The following is a 12,500-nucleotide window of genomic DNA, read 5'->3' as shown; positions in this document are numbered from 1 at the left end:
ACGATGGTATTTGGTTATTTGAACAAAAAGAGTCAGAGATGGGTTCTTACAGTTTTGTTTCTGTTCCCTAAAGCCCCTTTTTTGTCATTTTGGCAGCTTTTGCGCAACTCTTCACACAGATACACAAACCTATAACCAAATTAGCTAAACTAATAGCTCAAAAACTGCTTTGCATTCAGTTTGCAATTTCAAACACCTTTGGAAAATGTAACTAAAACAATCCATTGTATAGCACTCATTTTGCATAACTGTGAACACAACTCGAAAGCCGAAAACCCAACTGGGAAACTCCAACTCCCATTGTCATTGTGACACAGCACTCCACAGCACACAGATGTTCACTGCACATTGCATACAACAAAATTGCATTCATGCCTCATCCGTGCAATGCCGTCCCAAGGGAGCAGTGCGGCGGGACGGTACCATGCTCAGGGTACCCACAGTCATGGAGGAGGATGGGGGAGACGGAGAGCACTGGTTAAAGTAATTACAGCCCCCACCAACCTGGCGAGTCAGAAGTCGAACCAGCAACCTTTGGGCTAACCACTTACCCATGACTCCCTGCTAAAATGTGACAGGTGTGTTAACGATTTAGCACAAGCGCATAATATTTCGCAACTGTGTATAGAGTTAAGCAAACCATGTTGGGCTTTGCAATGTATCCACACAGTTTCGCTGATTTGGTGTTGGAGGCAAAAACAACTAAACTCACAAAAAAGAGCTTTAGCGATCAGAAAAAAACTGTAAATGCTTTTTATCTTGACACTGAATACATATATGTTTTAAAAACTCTGAAATCAGCCAGTTTTTTAACGGCTCATTGAAAGGAACAATCAATTGATCCGGAGCCTGTCAAAGCCATAAATCCCACCACTCACTCACCAGGGATGTAACCACAATACACAACACACGTCGTCTTTCTTCAAGGCTATAGGTTTTAATGAGGGCTATTTGTGTCATGATATCTCTCCTGGCTTCTGTCTACAAGCTTAATCACTTTCAATTATCCCTCACTCTCCACTCTGCTCTGCCTAATTGCTCCACCTGTTCTCACTCTCTCACCTCATTGGCCATCCAGCTGCACTGCATTCCCTCTACTCGTTACCCTCTGTATTTAAAGCTCTGGTTTTCAGTTCTCCTTTGTCAGACCGTCTGTGAACTTCACTCCTGTGACTCCTGTTTCCTGGCTACAACTCTGACTCCTGTGATCGAACCCGGACCTGATTGCAAACCTGCTTGATCTCCAGCCCCTGACAACCCGACCTGCCTTCCGCTCTGCACACCTGCCTGATCTTGATCCCCGGTAAACCGACCTGCCTTTCTGACTTTACGACCACGATTACTGCCTATCCTTGCCTGTACTTCTGCGTTCATTGATCTCTCCTGTTGTGTGTGTGTTCCCCCCCCCCAGGACTCGCGGACCCTCCACCACCATCGGACGCTTCTCTGCTGCTGGGACACACACACACACAGGTTCCCAAGACTCGCTCTCCCAACTCCCTTTCCCCAAGAGATCAATAAACTTTCAAATCGTGACGCATTTGTGGTCCCCTTCTGTCTGGTCCGTGACAGAACGGTCTGACCAGAATGGACCCAGCGCACGATTCACCCAGCATGGAAACCTCTGAAAACCCTGAAACACCAACTGCCATGCAGCGCCTGGAACAGACCGAGGGAGAGGTGCGTCGGATGACTGGAGACATCTCGTCATTAGTTCAGCTCGGTCACCAACAACAACAGCAGTTTCACCATCACCAACAGCAGATCCAACAGCAAGAACAACAGCTAGCCCAGATCTTACAAATGCTCACCAACATGGCTTCTCCATCTGCCCATGCTCCTGCTCCATCTGCTCATACCCCTGCTCCAGCTACAACTGCAACTGCACCATCTGCACCAAGTCTCCTCTCTGCCCCAGCGTCTTTCCAGGATCCCAACGTTCCAGTTCCGGGTGTTCCAGTTCCGGGGGTTCCAGTTCCAGCGGCTCCAGTTCCTGTTGCTCTCAGCGCCCACGAGCCAAAGATCGGCAATCCTGAACGCTTCGACGGCAACCCAGCCCAAGTACGAGCATTCTTAACCAGCTGCCGGGTCCAATTCTCGCTTCAACCCAGGACCTTCTCCACAGAGGGGGCCAGAGTGGGCTACGTCATCACTCACCTGACGGGCCGAGCTCGACTGTGGGGAACCGCTGAATTTGACCGGCAGACCCCAGCCTGCGCTTCGTTCGATGCCTTCGCCAAGGAAATGTTGAAGGTATTCGACCTAGACTCATCAACAGCAGAGGCGTCCAGGGCTCTGATGACCATCCGCCAGGGGAACCGGACAGTGGCAGACTTTTCCATTGATTTCCGCACCTTGGCAAGACGCAGTTCATGGAATGAGGCAGCACAGGTGGATGCCTTCCTTCACAGCCTGGCAGACTATGTGAAGGACGAACTCGTCTCGCATGACCAACCCTCGACGCTCGATGAGACCATCGCTCTTGCCGTCCGGATTGACCGTCGGATCCAGACTCGTCGACGTGAAAAGGGACGCTCCACCCAGACATCTGTTCGCACTCTGAGTCATTCTGTTGTCCTGCCACCCTCTTCAGCCACTCCCCAGAGCCAGCTTGACCCGCCAGAGCCCATGGAGATTGGCCGTGCATCTCTCACTCCTGCGGAGCGCCAGCGTCGTATCTCATCCAACCTGTGCCTGTACTGTGGCGGTGAGAACCATAGAGTTGCTTCCTGTCCAGCAAAAGCCGCAGCTCACCGGACGTAGGAGGGATCCGGTTGAGCTCGATGTCCACCCAACCCTCCACCAACCGTAAGCCCCTTTTTCAAGTTCGACTCCTCCTCTCTGAAGCCACCCACACTTTAACTGCCCTAGTAGACTCCGGTGCCGAGGCCAACATCATGGACATTGAGCTGGCCCGTCAGTTGGGGTTGGGGAGCCATCGATTGCCCTGTCCTGTCCCAGCCCGAGCTCTTGATGGTCATCTCCTTGGCACAGTCACCAGCGTCACTACCCCCATCTCCATGATTCTGTCAGGCAATCACCACGAAACTATCAGCTTTCACCTGCTCCGCTCCCCGGGTCAACCGCTTATCCTGGGCTACCCTTGGCTCCGCCAGCATAACCCGCATCTTGACTGGACGACCGGGACCATCACTGAGTGGGGTAAGGACTGCCACCGGACCTGTCTGCGCTCTGCCATGCCACCCTCTAGTTCAGTACCCGCCGATTCTGTCCCTGACCTCTCCAACGTACCCAAGTGCTATCACGGACTCCGGGAGGTCTTCAACAAAGCCAAGGCCACTTCACTGCCCCCACATCGGCCCTATGACTGCGCCATAGACCTCCGTCCAGGAACCGCTCCACCCAAGGGTGGCCTCTACTCTCTGTCAGCCCCCGAAAGAAGAGCCATGGAAGAATACATCACTAACTCTCTGGCAGCTGGCATTATACGTCCGTCTTCTTCTCCTGCTGGTGCTGGGTTTTTCTTTGTGGGGAAGAAGGATGGGTCCCTTCGCCCCTGCATCGACTACCGGGGCTTGAACGACCTCACCATCAAGAACCGGTACCCTCTTCCGCTGCTCACCTCTGCCTTCGAGCTACTCCAGGGAGCCACAGTCTACACCAAACTGGACCTGAGGAACGCTTACCACCTTGTGCGAATAAGGGAGGGAGATGAATGGAAGACGGCATTCAACACCCCAACTGGCCATTATGAGTACCTGGTTATGCCGTTCGGACTCACAAACGCCCCTGCAGTGTTCCAGACTCTGGTCAATGATGTTTTACGGGACATGTTGAACAAGTTTGTCTTTGTGTACCTTGATGACATCTTGATCTTCTCCAGAACCCAGTCAGAACACACCCGCCATGTCCAACTAGTCCTCAATCGCCTCCTGGAAAACTCCCTATACGTCAAGGCAGAGAAATGTGAGTTCCATGCTCGGTCAGTGGCTTTCCTGGGGTACACTGTAGCAGAGGGGAACATCCAAATGGATCCAGCCAAGGTGTCAGCTGTGACTTCATGGCCCATACCAGAAAATAGAAAGATGCTGCAGCAGTTCCTTGGATTTGCTAATTTCTACCGTAAATTCATCCGCAATTACAGCACTGTCGCCTCCCCTCTCACTGCCTTGACCAGCCCCAAACAGCCATTCATCTGGACCTCAGCAGCCAGTGATGCCTTCAGCACCCTCAAGTCCCGCTTCACTTCTGCCCCCATCCTCCAGATGCCTGACTCTGACCGGCAGTTCATTGTGGAGGTGGACGCCTCTGATGTGGGTGTCGGTGCTGTGCTCTCTCAACGAGCAGCAGAGGATGGCAAACTACACCCCTGTGCGTTCTTCTCTCGCCGGCTATCACCATCCGAGCAGAATTACGACATCGGCAACCGTGAGCTACTGGCTGTAAAGCTTGCTCTGGAGGAGTGGCGCCACTGGCTGGAGGGCTCAACGGTCCCATTCTTGGTCTGGACTGACCATAAGAATCTCGAATACATCCGCACCGCCAAACGTCTGAATTCCAGACAGTGCCGCTGGGCTCTGTTCTTCACCCGCTTCACCTTTACACTGTCTTACCGCCCAGGATCACGCAACACCAAGCCTGATGCTCTGTCCCGTCAGTTTCAGCGAGACGACATGCACATCAAGGAACCTGTGTCCATCCTGCCTGGCCCCTGTGTTGTCGCTGCCCTAACCTGGGATGTTGAGAAGCAAGTGCAGGATGCTCTCCGCAACCAACCTGGGCCCAGTGCCTGCCCCACAAACTGTCTCTTTGTCCCTAAAGAATTGAGATCTCAGGTTCTGCAGTGGGGTCACAAATCCCGTCTTGCTTGCCACCCTGGATCCAATCGCACCTGCCGTCTGCTTTCCCAGCGATTCTGGTGGCCAACTCTTTGGAGGGACGTTCGTGAATATGTCCGTGCCTGTCACGTTTGCACCCAGAACAAATCCTCCAACCAGCCCCCAGCCGGCCTGCTCCAGCCCCTACCTGTACCCTCACGACCTTGGTCCCACGTCTCTCTGGATTTTGTAACTGGCCTGCCCCCATCCGACGGCATGACTGCTATCCTCACCATTGTGGACCGTTTTAGCAAGATGGCGCATTTCGTCCCCCTCCCGAAGCTACCATCTGCCAAGGAGACCGCCCAGGTGGTCTTAGACCACGCTTTCCGGATACATGGACTGCCTAGGGACATTGTCTCTGACCGGGGCCCGCAATTCACCTCCACCTTCTGGAGAGAATTCTGCCATCTGCTGGGGGCCACAGTAAGCCTATCATCTGGATTTCACCCGCAGTCCAATGGTCAGTCAGAGCGAGCAAACCAGGAACTGGAGAAGGCACTCCGTTGCACGGCTTCTTCTAACCCCCGGGCCTGGGCAAAACACAACTGACCTGGGTGGAGTATGCCCACAACTCCCTTACCTGTTCTGCCACTGGTATGTCCCCCTTTCAGTGTGTTTACGGCTACCAACCACCACTCTTCCCCAGCCAGGAGGGAGAGGTCACCTGCCCCTCGGCCCACGCCTATGCCCGGCAATGCCGCCGCACTTGGGCTCGAGCCCGTGCCGCACTCCTCAGATCTGTCAACAGTTACTCTATCGGGGCCAATCGTCGGAGGACTCCGGCGCCGACCTACCATGTGGGCCAGAAGGTGTGGCTTTCTGCCAAGGACCTGCCACTCAAAGTTGAGTCGCGAAAGCTAGCTCCGAGGTTTATTGGCCCATTCCCCATCCAGAAGATCATCAGCGCAACTGCTGTCCGGCTACAACTACCCAGGTCCATGAGAGTGCACCCTACCTTTCATGTCTCGAAAATAAAGCCAGTTCACAACAGCCCGCTGCTACCGGCTGCACCGCCTCCTCCTCCTCCGCGTCTCATTGATGGAGGCCTTGTCTTTTCTGTCCGAAGACTGCTCCGGTCCAGACGAAGGGGAAGAGGAATCCAGTACCTGGTGGATTGGGAAGGTTATGGTCCGGAAGAAAGGTCCTGGGTGCCTGCCAGACAAATCGTGGATCGGACGCTCATCACTGATTTCCATCGTCAGCATCCTGACCAGCCCTCCGTCCAGCGTGGCCGCCCCAGGGGGTCCCGACCTGTAGCCCGCCCAATGCCTGAGCCTGAGCCTGAACCAGTCCCGGCGCGTGTCCTGGATTCTGATGTGCTTTCGGATGGTGAGGCGGTGGGACCACTGGATGGAGTGGATTTGCCGGTTCCCCCTGAGGATGAAGCAATGGAGTCCGATCGCTCTGAGGAATTCTGACCCTCCGCCGGCTTCCCCTCCACCCGCCCGGTTTGGTGGTGCTGCTTGGGGACTTCTGGGGCCGTCCCTTGAGGGGGGGGTTCTGTCATGATATCTCTCCTGGCTTCTGTCTACAAGCTTAATCACTTTCAATTATCCCTCACTCTCCACTCTGCTCTGCCTAATTGCTCCACCTGTTCTCACTCTCTCACCTCATTGGCCATCCAGCTGCACTGCATTCCCTCTACTCGTTACCCTCTGTATTTAAAGCTCTGGTTTTCAGTTCTCCTTTGTCAGACCGTCTGTGAACTTCACTCCTGTGACTCCTGTTTCCTGGCTACAACTCTGACTCCTGTGATCGAACCCGGACCTGATTGCAAACCTGCTTGATCTCCAGCCCCTGACAACCCGACCTGCCTTCCGCTCTGCACACCTGCCTGATCTTGATCCCCGGTAAACCGACCTGCCTTTCTGACTTTACGACCACGATTACTGCCTATCCTTGCCTGTACTTCTGCGTTCATTGATCTCTCCTGTTGTGTGTGTGTTCCCCCCCCCAGGACTCGCGGACCCTCCACCACCATCGGACGCTTCTCTGCTGCTGGGGGACACACACACACAGGTTCCCAAGACTCGCTCTCCCAACTCCCTTTCCCCAAGAGATCAATAAACTTTCAAATCGTGACGCATTTGTGGTCCCCGTCTGTCTGGTCCGTGACAATTTGTAGGCCTACCCTATAATTTTTACCTTACGTCACAGGTGAGGTAGGATTTTGTTTTTAAGTTTATTTCTTTCAAATTGTGTGTCTAATGTGTTAACCGGGGTCATCTCAGAGGCTGAATTCCAAAGCCTAATTGTTTTCATCTTGACGCCTGTTATCTGGCTTGTCGATTTGGTCTTTTTTTCCTTGAATTGCTCATCAATGTTTTCAGTTCCTCCATTCAGTTTCCAGCCCCACCAACTAGGGATAATATTCATTTTTCCTCAAGGTTTGCGTTAATGAGCCTGGAACCTTTTTTAAGCGCAAGTATTTTTATTTTGGGCAAGCACAGGTGGGTTGTGGAGAGATTTTTCTACAAAAAAAACTTTTTGAAAGCCTTTCATTTTGCAGCCTGGTCATAATGTTTTGCTCAGGGTCACTCATTAACTGAAAACACATTCGCAGAAGCAAATCGTGCAGTGGAAGAAGCAGCGACCTCGTCCCTTTATTTTCCTCCGTCCCTCTCTCCCTGCTCCGTTTTTCTTTTGTTTCACTTTAATTGACTTTTTAATGAGTTGCTGTTCAGGCTGCCTGGATAGCAGGCGGACGGCGAGAGAAAAATGAGACGCTGCTGTGGCCACAGCTCCAGACGTTGACTTAGCCAACTGCTCTCGGCACTAACTGCTGGTCAAATAATGTCATTTGCGGGTTCGAGCTTGTGTTAAAAGGAATAGCACCAACTTTCCACCCGGCTATGCATTAAATTAAGACAAAATAACTTTCTGGTAGGCTCTGTCAGTATCGAAGTGGCCACGTTACTGTAATATTAATGCAGTGACAACATTCAGTTTCTGGTGCATCATACAGATATGGCAGTCTGTCTTTATAAAGTAGGCTAATGAAAACGAATGGAAATCAATGCCCTCTAAATCAGTTCTGACGGCTCTGTCGGCCATCATACAATTAAAGTGCTATCAGTTCATGAATAGCATTTTAGAACATTAGTACAGAACATTTGGTGAAACTGATTTGGCAGATAAGAGACCTTTTCTGACAGCCTAAACATTTGGTGTTATGTTCAGTCTAGATAATAATGTAGACTTCATGTTAGTAAGCCTGAAGGGTAAGAGCTGCACACATCATCATTATTTCTCCTGATAGGAAGAAGGTCAGGAGAATCCTCTTTTCTGACCTTGGATCCCACTGAAATGTATCTGCCTGTTAAACATTCAGCATAAATATGAGGAGACATGGACACCATTATGTGTTTTTTAGACAGTTGAGCCACTTATATTTATGTCTCTCTTTTTATCACTCGGTAAATGACATACATGATGAAAATGTTGTGATTCCACACCTCATTGTGAATAAGTTGCATAAGTGCGACAACTTCCAATAAGGATTTACGTTTTGGATACGATTCATACATTTGAGGAAAAAATGGAGCCTGTGATGATTTAACAGCATTTTGGTAATGTCAGACTCACAATACTATACTATCAACCGAGTCAATGAGGTTGAATACTTGTGCAGTATCATCCTGACTACCTCGTGCTGCCGTACACAGTACCATCAGGGCCGGATTAAGATAGCATGGGGCCCCTCGGCTAAAGTTTGCTGTGGGCCCCCCTGTAGGGCAAATTTTGCCACAATTGTACATAGAGAGTGTCACAATTATGTGTTAGGAATTAAATATAACATGTCTACCAACCATACACAACAGGACAACATATTTTTTTCCATATTACAACTTGCCACAATTCTGCAATTTTTCACTTTTGTCCAATAAGGGGCCCCTGGCAGGTGGGGCCCCCTAGGCTGCAGCCATATCTAGCCTGTGCATTAATCCGGCCCTGAGTACCATGCATGAGCATTGCTTTGCATGTAATTTCCTGAGTTCGGAGAAATGAGAATAATGAATTAACCAACTGCAGAGACCTGTGTGGTGGTGCAGTTGTAAGTAATCATGGCACTGTGAAGAGCTTCACATTATCCCGGTTCCCCATGCGGAGAACGGCACGTACCATGTGACTTTATCATGCACTTACTGTCTACGCCTTGAAGCTCCTGAGCAACCATGGAAACATGTCTGGAAAGTTTGCGCGAATGTATTATGACATGCGTATGTATTATGCATAATCACCTCCATCTCCTTTGAGATCAATAAAAGTATTTCCACAACTATAAGTGCCCTGCTCACGAACAGAATATGGTTATTATAATACAACTTCACACATGGTATTTCCCAAGGTTTCATAACAATACTGTAAGGCTCCTCGTAAAGAAGCAGTGAGCGTAAAGAGGAGAAGGTCATAAAATAAAAGTTGTTTTGTAAGGTGCTACAGAGCTTCTCTCAGCCTACTTCCTCTCCATCTTTAAATGTTAATGGGTGCTAAGGTTTGTGCCAATGTCCCAGACGTGGGTGAAAGCCGTTACTTGAATATAGATGTGATTCAATTAAAGATCCATGTCTGGGGTCGCAGCAGCACAGCACAGCACAGCACAACACAGCTGCAGTGAGAGTGAGATACATGAGCACACACACACATATGCACACACACAGGCACTCACGCACGCACGGCCAGGCATGCATGCACACACACACACACCAACACACATGCTCGCATGCACTATTGCGCACGCACACATTGAGCACGTAGGCATGCACAAACACACACATCACGCATGCACACCCACATGCACACAACATACACACACACACATACACACACACACACACACTGACAGACACGACTGCGCACACACGCACACACACACACACACACACACACACAGACAGACAGACAGACAGACAGACAGACAGACAGACAGACAGACAGACAGACAGACAGACAGACAGACAGACAGACAGACAGACAGACAGACACACACACACACACACACACACACACACACACACACACACACACACACACACACACACACACCACACACACACACACACACACACACACACACACACACACACACACACACACACACACACACACACACACACACACACACACACACACACACATAACACACACACACCCTGAATCCTAGTCATTAGGAGGGGGAATGAAGCCTGAACCCTCAGATCTTGTCCACCACCAGTGGTCAAAAAGCTTCAACTATATAGTCGTCTATGATATCTCTTACTTCCGCTGGCTTCCCTCCACGTTATAATTGAAAGTTCGGTGTCACCCACCATTGTCTGTTTTATTTAGCTCAATCCCTGATGGCCTGTTCCCACTTTGACGGCCATTTGACGCTCATAAACGCGACGCACCTCCCTTTTTTGACTGAATGCTTCTTGTCGGAGCACATGCAGGGGCGTGACAGAGTACACTGAACAGGAATATCTCTGTCTGTCTTTCTACACGTTTATATCGATTAAGCAAGCTAACCAGCGATAGTAACATCAAAGTCTGCCCTTACCTTACTGTGGACATGTGTTTACTTCACACATTTCATAGCCATCACGTAGTTTTGAATGTCGTCAAAATGTACATAATCCTTTGAACATAAGCACAAAGACCTTGCACTTCATAGTTTCTTGTAGTGTATGAATCTTACATTAAAATGTATGATAACCAGTCATAAAACTACTTTTAAGCAGCAAAACATAGCCCTTGGTTTCATGGGAATTCCTCATGTACTCGACAATCATTGGATAACGCTCCGCGTTGGACGCGAGTAATTAGCATAAAGTAGAAGCTCGCTCAACTTTTTTGACGCGCGTCAACTGTCAAAGTAGCCGCGCCGCGTATCCCAGAAGCCTTTGCGAGGGCGTCGCCGCTTTCCATTGAAAATGAATTGAAGGCGTCGGCGTCAACGCGCTCGCCGGCAAAGTGGGAACGGGCCGTGAGAAGCTTGTCATGTTTTGTGTTGATCCTTTTGCATGAGGTGAGTGTACATAGCACTCACAGTCTGGTATTGATGTGCTGGTTGCTTGGAGACAGAAGGGAGGAGATGGGGGTAGAGATGGGGTTTATGGCTTTTTGACAGGATCTGGATCATAGCGGCTCATTCCTTTCAAAAAGGCGTTCAAAAGACTGAATTTTAAACATTACATTACATTACATTGCATTTGGCAGACGCTTTATAACCAAAGTGACTTACAAACGAGGAGATAATCATGGCCAACATCACTAGCAGATACAAACTGCACAGGAAATATACAGAACAAGTGCATAACAAACTTCAGTCTTAGACTGTATAAGTTGTGAATCACTTCCCATTGTTCAAGATTAGGAGCCGTTCAAAAGAATCAGTATGTCCACTGTTCACGATCGTCACTCAGGGTCAGCTACTCTTTTGTGTGCAGTGCACTTTTTGGTGGCCATGTCATTTCTTTTGCATTTTTCTATTTAGTGTTGGTGAACCAGTTTCCTGCGTGTTTCTTTGCTTATCTGCTTATTTGCTACATTTCGCATCCAGACAACCCCCTACCCCACCTGGTACCCTGCCTCACATTAGCATTCAGAAATGGGACAAGGACTGGGCAGTTGAGGATATGGTTTGGAGTGGAGTGGAGTAGTGCACATATATCCAGCAAAATCCTGTATGAGGGAAAACCCAGGGTGACCGAGAAGATTACGAGGTTAGGAGAATTAGACTTGCGGGACCCAGAACTGCACTGTGCGAACCATCGCGTGGGTGTTGGTTAAGAGGACGTCCTACACTGGAAGCAATGATGGAAAGCTCGTCTGAAGACGACCTAGGGAGGAGTTTGGAGAATTTGATGGAGTTGATGTGGAGGTCAAGGATGCGGAGGGGGGGGGGGGGTATGGAGGGAAGAGGAGAGTGACTAACAAACCAAGTGACACTGACAGACACGGATGCAAATAGGCCTAATATTCTTCTTCTACACTTAGTCAGATGGACGAGCACTGGGCCGATGACAATGTGGATTGGGATGGAATTTGGGGACCTTGAGGGGGTTGATGGAAAGGTGAAGGAAGGGGTGATGATGGTGGTGGTGGTGGTGGTGGGGGGAGGGTTGCCATCATGAAGAGACTAGCAAACAAAGTGTCACTGTAAATAGGTCTAATATTCTTCATCTACTGCACTCAGCATTCACTCTGTGCCAGTGTCACGGTCTCCGGAGATGCACATTACTTTTAATGGTGAGGATAGCCAGGCCCCACTTAGAGCACTTTTTCTGGTTGAGCCTAATAGCTCAGACCAGAAGGTCACCAGCAACCTTGAGGAGATGGAGCGAGAGAGGGAACGAGTGAGAGGAAAGAAGAGAAAAGAGGGAAGGGAAGAGAGAGAGAGAGAGAGAGAGAGAGAGAGAGAGAGAGAAAGAGAGAGAGAGAGAGAGAGAGAGAGAGACAGAGACAGAGACAGAGACAGAGACAGAGACAGAACGGCTGTGATAGAAGGAAGTGGAAATAATAGAAAAGAGGGAAGGGGGGAGAGAGAGAGAGAGAGAGAGAGAGAGAGAGAGAGAGAGAGAGAGAGAGAGAGAGAGAGAGAGAGAGAGAGAGAGAGAGAGAGAGAGAGAGAAACAGAGACAGAGACAGAGACAGAACGGCTGTGATAGAAGTGGCAAG

The 12,500-nt window shown here is 49.9% G+C and overlaps 1 protein-coding gene across 1 annotated transcript; it reads left to right on the top strand.

Moving 5' to 3' along the window:
- The first annotated feature begins 5,437 nt into the window (after positions 1 to 5,437).
- LOC134442885 (uncharacterized) lies at positions 5,438 to 6,892 on the top strand. Its single transcript, XM_063192845.1, has 2 exons — positions 5,438 to 6,691; positions 6,799 to 6,892. Exon 1 carries the CDS (start codon positions 5,438 to 5,440, stop codon positions 6,257 to 6,259), a length of 822 nt encoding a protein of 273 aa, XP_063048915.1. The 3' UTR covers positions 6,260 to 6,691; positions 6,799 to 6,892.
- Positions 6,893 to 12,500: the final 5,608 nt, after the last annotated feature.

This window comes from Engraulis encrasicolus, unplaced genomic scaffold (assembly GCF_034702125.1).
Source record: "Engraulis encrasicolus isolate BLACKSEA-1 unplaced genomic scaffold, IST_EnEncr_1.0 scaffold_25_np1212, whole genome shotgun sequence".
Lineage (NCBI taxonomy): Eukaryota > Metazoa > Chordata > Actinopteri > Clupeiformes > Engraulidae > Engraulis > Engraulis encrasicolus.
The sequence above is the reverse complement of the archived record's forward strand: the minus strand, read 5'-3'. Positions and strand labels throughout refer to the sequence as shown.

Coding starts and splice junctions, on each gene's coding strand:
- LOC134442885 (XM_063192845.1), top strand. CDS start 5,438: ATGTCCCCCTTTCAGTGTGTTTACGGCTACCAACCACCACTCTTCCCC.